Below are 14249 nucleotides of genomic sequence, written 5' to 3' on the forward strand. Positions count from 1 at the left end.
TATGGGCCGGAGAGAGCCCTAGCTGGGGAAGAAAGTGCAGAGAAGTGACACGTGGAATTACCGTGCAAGGTACCTGTAAAATTAAGGATTTGAAATCAATTTGCGGACTCACGGTTATTAGCCAGTATACTCATCAGGGCCAAGATTCTCACACTGATCTCTGAAGCAGGGTTAGCCCAGCCAGCACTATAAAAAAATGATAATGTTATATGTCTAAACCCTGACCAAGCATCAGCAGTCCCGTTTATAAGGGTTTCTGATCATCTATTCCAAATCTTATATCTTCTACTATTTTCTAATTATGACACAACTTCTAACAATGGGAGTTGTCGTAGTATTACTCCTGTAGGTTTTGTTTCTGATCCAGTCATCAAAATGAGAAATATATGCGCAAAGTTTGCATTCACTGATAATAAAAATATTGTGTCAAAGAGAGTAAACAAAAAGTTGAAAGAAGAAGTTGAGAAACCTAATGGGAGTGAGAAGAACTAATGTCTGTTTTCCCTTGCTTGACTCAGGGCGATAAGTCTGTCAGGGTGATGCGCTCACTGCTGGCGACCCAGCAGACGTTTGTAGATAGACTGGTTCATCTAATGAAAGCAGTGCAGCGTGAAAGTGGAAATCGTAAAAAAAAGGTAAGGTTCTGCTTTCATGCTCATGCAATCCCCCCTCTCTTCCCTTTCTCTGTATCACTATCTCACTGTAATGCTTTCATGTTCTCCTCTCTTTGTGCCTCCTGCACTCTCTCCCTGTCTGTCTCGGCTTTCCTTCATCTTTCTATCTTCCCGTGTCTGTGGTATGTGGAGGTAATACACCTCATTCTCTCACTCACACTCACTCTCACACACACCTTGAAGTGAAAGAAAAAAAAAGAAAGTGGAATGGTTTGTGTTTAATTTTAATTGCATTACGTAGAAATAGCCGCGTTAGTGCAGTTGCGATAGTGCTCAGTTAATGACTAACAATAGCTATTATAAGACAGGATTTCGTGAGTTCTCGCTCTTCCTCAGGCCCGGAAATACTGATCAACTCAATTTTCCATGAGTTTAACACCCCTGTATTTCACTTGGAGAGATTGGGATTGTTTATCCACAGATGTAGCTGCCTCCCCTCTCCTTGGCCCACAGAATGCAGCAAAGCTTAAATCCGAACAGTCTTTTTACTTGTAACACCCCTATCCCCCCCCCCCCCCAAGGGAGATTTGCAGGTACATAGGCACGTATTACGCTTCTCACTGTCAGTATGATAGGAAATGTCTCTCGCATGGTGGGACTGGAGGATGCGCCCCATTTCCAGGCAATTTGCAGCTTGAAGCAACTGTGAAACTACTGGGGTGGTTTCAAATCTGCTAAACGGGTAGCAGAATGGTTTCATGCTGTCCTGATAAGCAGTGGGGTGGCATCCTGCCTCATCCAGCTCCATGTCTGGCACTGGATGCACTCATACATACCAACTAGCTCCAGGTGCATAGTGTGATGTGATCCAGTTCTGGGTTTGGATTCCTATTGAGTCGGGTGTCCGCAACATTAGTGTCACGGTAGACCAGGTCTTCTAACACCATTTATATTTAAGGGATAAATCGCAGGGCAAAACAAGGTAGTGAAGTAAAATGAGGTTTATTTTCGATAAGACCTCGGAAACACACAATACAAAATACAAAAATATACACACTCAGACATAGATCAGTGGTCTCAAACTGAGTCCTCAAGGGCCACCAGCAGGTCTGGTTTTATGGATATCCCTGCTTCAGCACAGGTGGCTCAATCAGTGGCGCAGTCAGACTGAGCCACCTGTGCTGAAGCAGGGATAAACATAAAACTTGGCCTGTTGGTGGCCTTGAGGACTGAGTTTGAGACCCCTGACATAAAGAATCTCAAAACAGACTTGAGGAGTTCCAAATGTGTGGCTATTTCACAAAGTATACAACCACCCAGTTCTAGCTTTCTCCCTCATTACATGCCACATGGAATATTTATTCAAACGTGTCACTGCTAACCTTCTTCTATTGTTATTCAGAGTTACGTCTTCTGTTCCACATGTAGTAGCTGCACATTTAGCTTACCTAAACTCCACGCTCGTTCAGAGAAACGAGAAACAGGACATTGTGCATAATATCCATGCAGCAAAAACATTTCTTTTAGAAATTCAACTTCTAAGTTACAAACAGCCCGAGAGCCATGGTGTTCATTGGTGTCCTTAATTAATATGATTAACAAGTACAGTATATTAAAACATAAGGTGTGTGTGTGTCTATTTTGTTGTTTCTATTATCTGCTTTATTGAGATGTTTGAAATTACCTTTAATCATTTCAAGTATCTTTTAATTATTATGATTAATTTTCTTTCAACCAGTTAGATTTTATTCTCTTACAGTATTTTGTTTTATTATTATTATCACTTTGTGCAGTAACTTCTGTCAATTTTGATTTGACTGTAATGCGAAAAGTGAAAATCATTGACAGAAATAAAAAGTGTGATATTTTCAGAGGTAGTGGCCGTTCTTGTACTCGTCAGGACATCATGGATACCACCATTTTTCATGTGGCCTGTGACGTGGATCAGGGCTCTTTCCGATGGAGCTGCTTCCAATGAATGCATAATGGGTTTTCCATGCTAGCGGGTGTAATTCCTGCTGCTGTATGTGTATGCATGTTGAAGGAATAGGTGCGTTTTTTTCTGTTTGCCCGGGCATTTCCCTGTGTGTTTGTAACAATGAAAATGAAGCTGTTATGCACTTTCAGGGGAAGAATTCCAGATCATTAAAGTTGGCCGGTATTGCATTGTACTTGTTAAAGGGAACACAAAAAAAAAAACCCCATCAAAGTTAAATCTTTTTCATCCTGATCACACACGTGTTGGGCACTGCTGTCCCTGCAGCTTTTATTACAGTACGAAGTTGCATTCTTATTTTTGGGAAAGCGTTTTACATGTGATGTATTTCCTAGTTCTTCTTCCTGTTATACTGTGTGAAGTTACAGCTCATGTAAAATGATGAAGAAAGTGACTTTTATTGCTACTGTACTTTGTTAGTTCTGCTTTGTAAAGGTAACGTTTTACCTACTAGATAAAAAAAATTTTTTGTTTGGATTGTTCGGATTGCCTTGCCGGCCGGTTTCCATTCTGGTCATACTGTGCATTGTACTGTAAAATCGTCTGGCTTCTGAAAAAGTAGCATTTTTAGGGATCGTAAAAATGGGAAGAGTTTGTTGTTTGTGCATTTCACGTTCTATATTTTGTGCTGTTGAGGTTTTGGCTATCCTATGCAAATAAAATGATACTGAATTGCTGAACAAGTGTTAAAAATGGTAGATTAGGTGTTCAGTGGCTGAGTTCTTTCACTACGTACATGTACTTTTATATTGCAAATATAATCTAGCTAAGCATGGCTGTGCACTTACTACTGTGTTCAAACGTCTATCCCCCACCTTGTACATCTCATTAAACCGCTTTCTGTTTCTCTTGTAGAATGAGAGACTTCAAGCCTTGCTGGCAGACAATGAAAAAATGAATCTTTCAGACATTGAACCAATTCCTTTGCCTCTAGAGCCTCAGGTGAAAATTCGAGGAATCATTCCAGAAAAGGCCACGCTGTTTAAGGTAACCGTGACCTACTTATATCGGGATTAGCTGCCTCCGTGGAGGTAATATATATAATAATAATGTGGGACTTGTATACTATTTATTTGTACACATTTAGTTAAATAGAAATAGCTGTGTTAGTCCAGTTGCGATAGTGCAGAGTGCTGTAAATGAGTATTGGGTGATCCCTTTTCTATTTGGATTTACAATAATATTATAAGACGAGCTTTCAAGAGTTCCACATTTAGTTACAACTTAAGCAATTAGTATCCCTTTGTTTAATAGTGATCAGCAGTGAGCAAAGACACTTTGTTAGTAAGCACAGTTGTGCGTAGGGAAATGCGCACAACACATCGTACATAAATGAGCTCTGTGACTGAGGAGGAAGTTGCCTTGTATGCCGATTTGACTTACGGAAAGTAGTGACTGATGGACATTGGTGCATAGCCGGCTTTTTACAGGATATGGAAAGTTTCTCATGTTAAATACACAATAATTACTCTTTGATAACTTGGCGCAGATTGAGAACGTGGTACCGTGTTAGCCCACAGACTGAAATCGAGGCTTTTGTAATAAAAATAATAAACAAACAGAAGTACGGTGAAAGTGATTACATTTAATGGCTAACACCGTTCTTATTTAGGACAAAAGTCTTTTGTCTTTTTGATAACTTGGGTAAGTCGCTTTCTATTTACCAAAATATTCGGTAGGGAGCTCCTTTGGCAATGTCCGTATAGTACAGCTCAACCCTGTTATAACGCGATCCGTTACAACGCGAATCTGCTTATAACGCGATACAAGCGTGGCTCCCAACTTTCGTATTTAAGAATAGTTTACAACACGATTATTGATGTCTTAAATACTTTATTGCACAATGCATACAATTGTACTTTATTTCTAATGTGATCCGCTAATAACACAATGTGATTCTTTGGAGCCCAAGCACAGCGTTATAAGGGGGTTGAGCTGTATTTGTCTTTAAATTCTTCGTGGGCAAGCTACCCAGCTATCTGAACAAGCTCCTCACCCCTACCCCTTGCAGCATTTATCACCTGAGATCAGACTCCAAAAGACTGTTCATGGTCCTAAGGCTCAACAAAGTATCCGGACGTTCCTCCTCCTCCTACCGTGCACCCCAAAACTGGAACAACCTACCAGAGACTCTCACATCCACCACCAGTTTAAGTTCTTTCAAATCTAAGGCTGTCTCACATTTTAATCTGGTCTGTAACTGTTTCATACGGCCATAATATACATCTTCTTTAATTGTGCACGCAATGTCTTGTATATAATGTATACCCTGTTCATTTATGTAACTGTATTTGTAACTATGTATTATTTGTTTTACTCTGTGCCCAGGACATACTTGAAAACGAGAGGTAACTCTCAATGTATTACTTCCTGGTAAAATATTTTATAAATAAATACTTTTGTAGTATTTATCTTTCTTTGTTCGGTGATGCGCATAGCATTAGTATTACATAACAAAGTTATTAAGAAAAACAAAGTTAATGATATTTTTCTTACATTTTTTAAAATGTATTTTTAAAGTGCTTGGCTGGAAAGTTATTCAGATGCAATCTTGTGTGCCTTTTTGTAAAGATGGGGTCATGTTCTACCTTGTTTATTTGAAGAAACATAACATAATATTACAAGATCGAAAAAAAATGGGAAATATACTGGTTTCTTTGCCATTCAGTAGTTTGGCTATCGGTAAAGCATTTGTTTCCGTTGCAGAGTGCTCTTATGCCGGCGAAGTTATACTTCAAAACAGAAGATGGTGGCAAATACCCAGTAATATTCAAAAATGGAGATGATTTACGTCAAGACCAACTGATTCTTCAAATTATTTCACTTATGGATAAGGTACAGTCGAATGTGGTGTGTTTCACATAATATTCAATCCGTATACTGTATGTAGTGTATCCTTAACCTCGTTGCTGGAGAGTCAATCCCACACGTTATATGTGCGTTACTGTTGTATCATACAGTACAGATGCAGTGGCCGTTATTCGAAGAAATCACGGAGCCGTTTTCGTGTGCGCTGCTGTACTCCATGCGGCATTAACGCAGCAAATTGCCCCGGCACACGTCTTTATCGCAGTTGCTTTGTTTGAATTTCATGGATTCTGTTTCTTTGGGCGCAATTCTTCGCGTATCCGCACTGTGAATTGTAATGTGTACAGTACTGTGCTACTGTGTCAATTTCACGTGTTTACAAGCCAGAACACTAAAATGCCATTTTCTACACACACCTGCACTCGCGTCTTAAGGCGGTACGGTTGGAAGAAATCACGCACTATGACGTGTATTCCGAGGTATACAACGCGTGAAGTGTTTCAATAACGGCCGCTGCATCTGTATATCTCAGTCATATTTTGACTACATTTTTTACGAAATGTAACAATGGCTGTTATATGACAGCAGAGTCAGGGCATGTTCAGAGAGGGCTGGCAACTCATTATACAATACTGATCCTGAAGTGTGTTTATTGTACTATATAGGAACAATTCTACTCTTCCACACTGTAATGTGTGTGTATTGAAATCATTATCCCATGTGCTACTGTATGCCAGTACAGCTCAACTCCGTTATAGCGCGGTCCTCTGGGCCACCCGATCCGACCGCACTATAACTGGAGCAGCGCTAATTTTAAAAAACATGGCCGCCGCGCCCGATGGGGAGGAGGGAGGTGGAGTGAGGCGCCGGCAGCCCTACATGGCCCACAGCAGCCACTGTAGTTCTCCCAGCATTCCCCGCACTCCCCTCAGCAGCTCCGCACCAGCCAACCATCCTCCTGCCTCGCACCAATCCCCCCACCTAGTCCCCCCCCCAGCCTCGCACTGATCCCTGCACCGCTCCCCCTCCCCCAGCCTCTCACTGGCCCCCGCCCCACCAGCCTTGCGCTGATCCCCGCACCGCCACCACCCAGCCTCGCACCGATCCCCGCACCGACCCCCCCAGCCTCGCGCCGATGCCCCCAAAGGTGGGCTGTGACACCAAAGGTAGGGGGGGCTGTGTGTGTGGTGTGTGTGGTGTGTGTGGTGTGTGTGCAGTGTGCTATTAGTGTGTGCTGTGTGCTGTGAGTGTATGCAATGTGCAGTGTGTGTATGCAGTGTGCTGTGAGTGTGTGCAGTGTGCTGTGAGTGTATGCAGTGTGCTCAGTGTGCAGTGTGCTGTGAGTGTATGCAGTGCGGTGTGTGCTGGTGCTGTGAGTGTATGCAGTGCGGTGTGTGCTGGTGCTGTGAGTGTATGCAGTGCGGTGTGTGCAGTGTGCTGTGAGTGTATGCTGTGAGTGTGCAGTGTGCTGAGTGTGTGCAGTTTGCAGTGAGTGTATGTAGTGTGCTGTGAGTCTGTGCTGTGTGCTGAGTGTGTGCAGTATGCAGTGTGCAAAAACATTTTTTTATTTTATTATTTATTTATTTTTAAATTCGGGGTCCATGCTCAAACCGCGCTATAACGGGGTTGGGCTGTATTTCTCTCCCAGGATAAAAGCGCCACCTAAATTAGTATAAGTGCAAACTAAAGCGCCAAACAAAATGCATGAAATAGGTCACATGGTTACACTAATGCTGATGTGGTAGCCATGCATTGCTATTGAAGCCTATACAAAGTCTGATATGCGGAGTTATACTGGAATATGCCACGTTATCAAGGAGAACAATATCACGCATTACGTCTGTGTAACGAGTCGTATATGTCACTAGTTCAGTTGCTGCTGCATTCATTCCTATACAGCAAGTGTTTATTTCTTACTGAAATCAAGACCAACATACCATATGGGCAACCATGTGCAACAACGTGTGTAGTTCTGAAATAACATTGTATGGACTAAATGTAAGCTGTCTGGCTGTTCTCACTAATCAGAGAGAAAATGAAAAGGCAGGTTTTCCTGGTTCCCAGTGTGTCTTTTGCTTGGAAATGTGAAGTAGCATAATGGCGAGCCATGCTGATGAGCAAATACAAAGGATATGTTATCGGAGATGTGCTAGGAAATACAGTGTTCCCTTTAATTATTCATTTATTACTAAGGTAAATAGACAGTGAATTAGGAATCTCATTGTAAGTGAAGACCTAGAAGGTCGTTTGTATACCAAAAATTATCGCCGGCTCTTTGATCTTGTTGGACAGATTCACTGTGTTACATTAGGCTGCGGCCACCCTGCCGCTGAGCTCGCTCATGCTTGAGAGCAGTGACATCACCATCTCTCCAAGTATGAGCGCTCGGCTGTCCTGCATAATTTTAGAGCGGGGGGGGGTGGCTATTAAGGGAAGGGCGTGTCATTGGCTGGATCGGGACCGTCTGTGTGTGTCACTCTGTGTGTGTCACTGTGTGTGTCACTGTGTGTGTGTGTATCTGTGTGCTCTGGGAACATACTGACCACATTGCACCCAGATTCTGTTGACTATACAGACTTGCTCCCTTCTCTCCCCCCCTTCCACTTCTCTCCCCCCCTTCCACCTCTCTCGGCTCAGCCTACACTGCCTTTCTCTCCCCATTGGTCAGAGCAGGGTCATGTGACCCTGCTCTGCGCTCCAAAGACAAATTAAACTGTCTCCCCAAGCACCAAGCTTGGGAGAGCGTACGCGAGTGGGGACGTGAGCATTTATTTTGCATGTAGTGAACTCGGCAAGCCCCGCGCGCTCAGCGCTAGCGTGGACACAGCCGTACTCTCTCTATAGCAAGGCAAAGAGCTCTTCAATATGATAAAGAATAACATGATTTTGCTGGGTTTTTCTGCATTTGTTTTTTCAGCTGTTACGCAAAGAGAACCTGGATTTGAAGTTAACTCCATACAAGGTTTTGGCGACAAGCACAAAGCATGGTAATAATGAAAAAAAAATGTTTTAATTCAACCTTCAATACCACCGAACCTTTCCCCAAAGAACTGAACATGTCGGTTCTGTAAACCAGCGAGCATTGGATGTGAACAGTAAACATACTACAGTACTTGCTGGTGATTCTCTCTTCCTCTAGAAAACGGAATAGAAATGGCCACATTTTGATCTAAGAGCACCTCATAGATTTGTAGATGCAATTTGCTACGGAAAGTGCTTTTGTGTAAACTCTTAAATAGCCTTTATTATACTAAGAACTATATTGTGCCTGTTGTTCGAAAGAAAATCACAGCACATGCAGTCACTCAACTCAAGCAAAGCAAAGAAAATGCGTGTAGAAAATGTACATTCGTACCGTTAATCGTTTAGAAGGAGCTAAATGTTCCCTAAAGAGCATTTTAAGATGTGACTTGCTGGATATTACAGGACGTTCAGGAACGGAGATGTACCACTATAAATAATGCAACTTTCTAAAAGCAGCCATTTTCAGTGTGTGTATTTTACCCAAAGTACAATTTATATTTCAGGATTCATGCAGTTTATTCAGTCGGTGCCTGTTGCAGAAGTGCTTGCCACGGAAGGAAGTATACAGGTATAATTTCTTCACTTAACAAGTTTCACTAAACAGACTATAATTAACGATTTGCCAAGGCCTTTCTGGCAAACCACGATCACGGGACCGACCCTCAGAGTAGCTACATCTTGGGCACTAAATTGTATATTTATGTATTTATAAAATGTTTTTACCAGGAAGTAATACATTGAGAGTTACCGCTCGTTTTCAAGTATGTCCCGGGCACAGAGTAATGATGAGAATCACATGGTTACATAGTTGCATTACAATGCATGCACAGTAAGAGATAATATATATTACAGGGGTACTGTATGAAACAGTTACAGACCAGATTAAAATGCGAGACAGCCTTAGTTTTGAGAGAACTTAGACTGGTGGCGCTGTGAGAGTCTCCGGTAGATTGTTCCAGTTGTGGGGTGCACGGTATATGCCACAACACTTATAATTGTACATAAGCATCTACCTCTACCATATAACCCATTATTCAGTTGAAGAAAATGACATAATCTGGTACCAAATCAAGACTTACATTTGAATATGTCACTTTGTTTTAGAAAGTGTATTTAAATCCCCAATACTTCGTTCACTGTAGTAATCAACCAATGGGCTCATCATGTATTGTGTTTCTTCTTTTTTCCTTCTTATGTGAAAATTGGTATCTGTGCAAAATCAAAGGGGTGTAATATTAGTGTTGGGTGTTTCCATGTGAAGCCGGAGAGTGATTCTTTTGTTGACATTGAATACGAAGGCCTAGATTCACTAAGCTCCGTTATATCAGGGAAAATAACGTGACATTGCCAAAAACAGGAACGTACGTGGTTTTCCCCGAGTTAACGCCTTGTTCACTTCGGTAATTGTATGCAAATATAACATGTAGGAGGTTTCTGATTGGTTGAGGAAAGATACTCAAACTAAATAGTTTGTGTGTTTAATGTCTTGAATTCCTCTTAATGCCTGATCCATCATGTACTGTAATATATTGGTGGACAGGTAACATTTTCCCATGGTTTGATCTCTGCTAGGGATGTGCATTCTGCTTCCCCTGGGTCCAAATGTTAATGACTAAACAAGGGGAGTTTTTATGTTCTGGGAGACAAACAAAGACTGGTTGCACCAAGGGTGTGGCGTAAACAAACCTTTTGTGTGTCAGTTTCCCTCACTTCTTGCATCTCAATGTAATGTGTTCAAGGTGCAGCTAATCAGATGTACTACTGTATATTGATATCTTCATCAAAGACCGTTTCTTAAGTGAGTCCTGTACAAGCAATCCTCTCGGGTAACACCTTTTCTCCCTTTCCCCTTACCTTTTTTTCCCCTTGCCCTTTTTTCCCCCTTGCCCTTCTTTCCCCTTATCCTTTTCCCCTTGCCCTTTTTTCCCCTTGCCCTTTTTTCCCCTTGCCCTTTTTTCCCCTTATCCCTTTCCCCTTAGCCTTTTTTCCCCTTGCCCTTCTCCCCTTACCCTTGTGTGTTGTGGTCTCTGTCAGTTGTATCGCTCCGTCTTTGTCACAGAGAATAACTGGCCTAGGTGAAGTGAACGTCCCCTCTTGTACCTTGGTCAGTAATTTTGTCCCACGCTCAGCTGCACGAGAAGCCTCTTCTCATTATATTATATGTCTCCCTGAAGGGACTAGAAGAAAAGGAAATATTGTAACTTAATCTCTGTTACCAGGTATCTGAGGCGTTCTCAGGTGTCTCGCCACATTGAGTATAGTTTTATCGATTTAGCGGTATGTAAATCAATGGGCCCACTTCTAATTCTGTCTCTCACTGTGAGAGAGAGATTATTGAAGATGGGACCTGTGCTGAAGCAGGGATATTCTGAAAGCCTGACCTGTTTGTGGCCCTTGAGGAGTAGTGTTGTCCACCCCTGATTTAGACAGATATGCATATTATTTAGAATAATGACATGCTTTTTTACGTGACTAAAACCTGGTTAACGTCCCATTATTTGCATTACTGAACACTTCATTATTATAATATTATTATTAGGCGTCAGCTTAAATTTAACGTTACGTAAAATAGTGGAAAAGAGCTTAGTGAATTTGGGCCTATGTTCTGGACAGTGCCCGTACGTTTCGTGCTTAGCACACACTCCTCCACCGTTGCACCTGCTCTCTGTGGCGGTGGGGGAACACAATTAGATGGGGAGTGAGAGATGATTTGATTTTGTTTCTGATTGCATCAAGACACAAAGCAAATCCTGGCAAGAACAGACCTTAACGCATGCAGCAATGTTATACAACCGTTTATTGGCGTGAACAAGAGACGGTGCCCATTTATTTGTAACATTCTGGGGTTAGAAACCCTATACAGTACCTTGTATTTTATATGTAACACATACTGCTTTCTTAGAACTTTTTTAGAAAATGTGCACCAAGTGACAAAGGACCGTATGGAATAAGCGCAGAAGTTATGGACACGTATGTGAAAAGTTGTGGTAAGTTCCTTTATAACGTGACTTACATATCTTAACAAATGGAATTTGACATCTAAATCAGGGGTGCACCACTCCAGTCCTCCAGCACAATCCCCCCCCCCCCCCCAACGGGTCAGGTTTTCAGGATATCCTTGCTTCAGCACAGGTGGCTCAATCAAAGGCTCAGTCTTTGATGTAGCCTCTGATTGAGCCACCTGTGCTGAAGCAGGGACTGATAGAGCCACGTGTACCGAAGCAGGGATATTCTGAAAACCTGACCTGGTGGCGGGGAAGGGGAAAGACTGGATTTGAGCTCCCCCTGATTTTAATTTTTACAAAATTATATTCATATGACCTACAGTAATGCGCACATGACCTTTTGACAGACATGCAAGGCTGTACATGTTCTATAATGACCTATTTATCTAAGTACATTTTGGTTTATTCTTCTTTGTCTGCCTCGTTGCTACAGTTATTTTTTACCCGGGTTAATTCTTTTGACACCATCTGCTACACAACAATGATGTTTATGTCACTTCAAACTCCGAATCGCTACCATATCATGAATTTACTACCAGCTCGCGGCTCTCATCGAGTAAAACCTTTTATGAGGGGAATGTGATCAGCGCGGGTATAGCGCTGGTAGGAGCTCCTGGCAAACCAATCATTTGCACAAAATATATCCGTTAGGAAATGATAGTCTGCAAAGGAGATGAGCGCTGGAAGGCAAGGTTAGAAATGCCAACAGTAAAGCTAGTCAGAATAATTCTTCACTCGTGCTCTCCGAACACACAGGGATCTGTCTTTAATGGGTCTCCGCAGAAGCAGTGTTGGGGTAAAGGAAATAGCTGTTATACATTTAAATCTTAACAACGTAATGGATTATTACAAATACAGTATGTTAAAGGTTCATCGTCTGGATTTTTGTGACAGTTCAGTGATTTTATTTATTTATTTTTGTATAAAAGGAGCAATCCCAAGCGGCCATTTAAATTTTTTTTATTTAAAACTTTTTTTTTATTATATCGGATTGAAGCAGGGGATCTCTGGAGCTGAACCCCATTAATTTCAGCTGCAGGGATCCCCTGGTTCCCGAGATAGACCTCTGTCAGGGGTGCCGGTATCTTGGCAAAGTTTACAGCTCCCACGTCACACGGGCCAATAGGAAGCCGAACCTGATGACGTCACGGCTTCCTGTTGGCCCGCAGGGCTTTGCAACTCCGCCATTATGTGAACCCTGCTAGCTGAACGGAGCGGCTACTGGCATCCCTTACGGAGCTGAAATGAATGGGGTTCAGCTCCGGAGATCCCCTGCTTCAATCCTATGTTAAAAAAAGGCTTGGATTGCTTCTTTAAAGTGCAGAGCAAAATGAATGATGGTCCCGTGTAAATATTTCCCAAGCATTGGGTGTTACGGTATGAAACTTTACTGCCACAAAAGCACATTGCGGCTTTCTCTAATATTAACAAATCCTTTACAGTGTTTGGACGAGGTACACAGCTGAAAGAACAGGCCAGAGGTTGTATGTTGATCTTGGGCTGGATTATTTTGGTCAAAACCCTAGCATTTTGTGTCACCAGTGTTTATACGCTTACCTTGACAAACACTTATATAACCAGAAAAGTACATGGCTCAGAAACATGGGAATCGTCCCTCAGCGCAGGATAATAAGGGGGTGGAGGGCTAACAGTGTTATTGAATAATTTCGCAGGAATCCTTCACAATCCAAGTAGTTTCCAATGAATACATGTCTTGGCCTAATCAGGCTGCAGAGAACAGGGTTTGTCTATTTATACTGCCGCTTCTATCATTAACAACACGTTATTTTTTTCTTCTTCGCATTCCTATGAACTAATTGTTCCCATAAGTGTCAGAGTTGCACGCCGTTATGTACAAGCCATCTCAGTGAATGGTCTTTATACGGTATAATCGCCATTGCGCTCTAGTTCAGGTACCCTATGTTTTTTAAAAGAGCTGTCTTCAAAAATCCAGTAGGATCATGGGAGATGGCAAAAAAGAGAGAAACCCAACTAAGTGCAGTTCAATAAACCAAGTGACTTCCTATTTTGTCTTGGCTCCTATGTGGTGCCTACTCGCAATGCGGGAGGTTAATGTGGGCACATCACATTGGCAATATTGTTCTTTGGGGATCAGGTAGTTGGTAATAAAAGGCATATAACACAAAACAGTGTAAGGTGCTTGACATTGTGATTCTCTCACCGCCACCGCTCCCTCTGGTGTCGGTGATACCGGAGCTGGGTATCGCCTATGCCGTCCACTCTCCAACGCTCTTCGGCATTGTATCTGAGACACCTATTTGTGTTTGAGCGCCTAATTGTTTCACCATTTTGTATTCATTTTAAAAGAGCTGGTGATGTGTAATGAGCTACTGTACTGCTGGTGTTATGAAGTAGTGAAGTAGAATATATATATATATATATATATATATATATATATATATATATAGATAGATAGATATCTCCAATAAAGAATATAACTTGTGAGCACATTCACATGTCTTAGACAGGTCTGCAACCCTGCCTTTCAACCATTATCACCTTGCATACAGTGCTCCCACTGCAGCAAGGGATTCTGTGGTGGAAGCACTGTATGCTAGGTGATAATGGTTGAAAGGCAGGGTTGCAGACCTGTCTAAGACATGTGAATGTGCTCACAAGTTATATTCTTTAGTGGCTTTAATGCTAACAGTGGAGTTTTTTTTTGTTGTTGCCTTTTTCACCCACCATAACTTTAAAAAAATACATACGTATGTGTGTGTGTGTGTGTGTGTGTGTGTGTAGAGAGAGAGACAGACAGACAACACATCTATTCAAGACTCT

General features: G+C 42.0%; 1 protein-coding gene across 2 annotated transcripts in view; it reads left to right on the forward strand.

Moving 5' to 3' along the window:
- PIK3C3 (phosphatidylinositol 3-kinase catalytic subunit type 3) overlaps nt 1-14249 on the forward strand; it is a 248129-nt gene that overhangs the window by 133336 nt on the left and 100544 nt on the right. For both annotated transcript variants that reach the window (XM_075585255.1, XM_075585264.1), the window contains 6 exons: nt 519-635; nt 3466-3597; nt 5317-5445; nt 8336-8405; nt 8946-9010; nt 11345-11429. In XM_075585255.1, coding sequence (XP_075441370.1) covers nt 519-635; nt 3466-3597; nt 5317-5445; nt 8336-8405; nt 8946-9010; nt 11345-11429 — 598 coding nt within the window. The remainder of the gene's footprint in view (nt 1-518; nt 636-3465; nt 3598-5316; nt 5446-8335; nt 8406-8945; nt 9011-11344; nt 11430-14249) is intronic.

This window comes from Ascaphus truei, chromosome 1, assembly GCF_040206685.1.
Source record: "Ascaphus truei isolate aAscTru1 chromosome 1, aAscTru1.hap1, whole genome shotgun sequence".
NCBI lineage: Eukaryota > Metazoa > Chordata > Amphibia > Anura > Ascaphidae > Ascaphus > Ascaphus truei.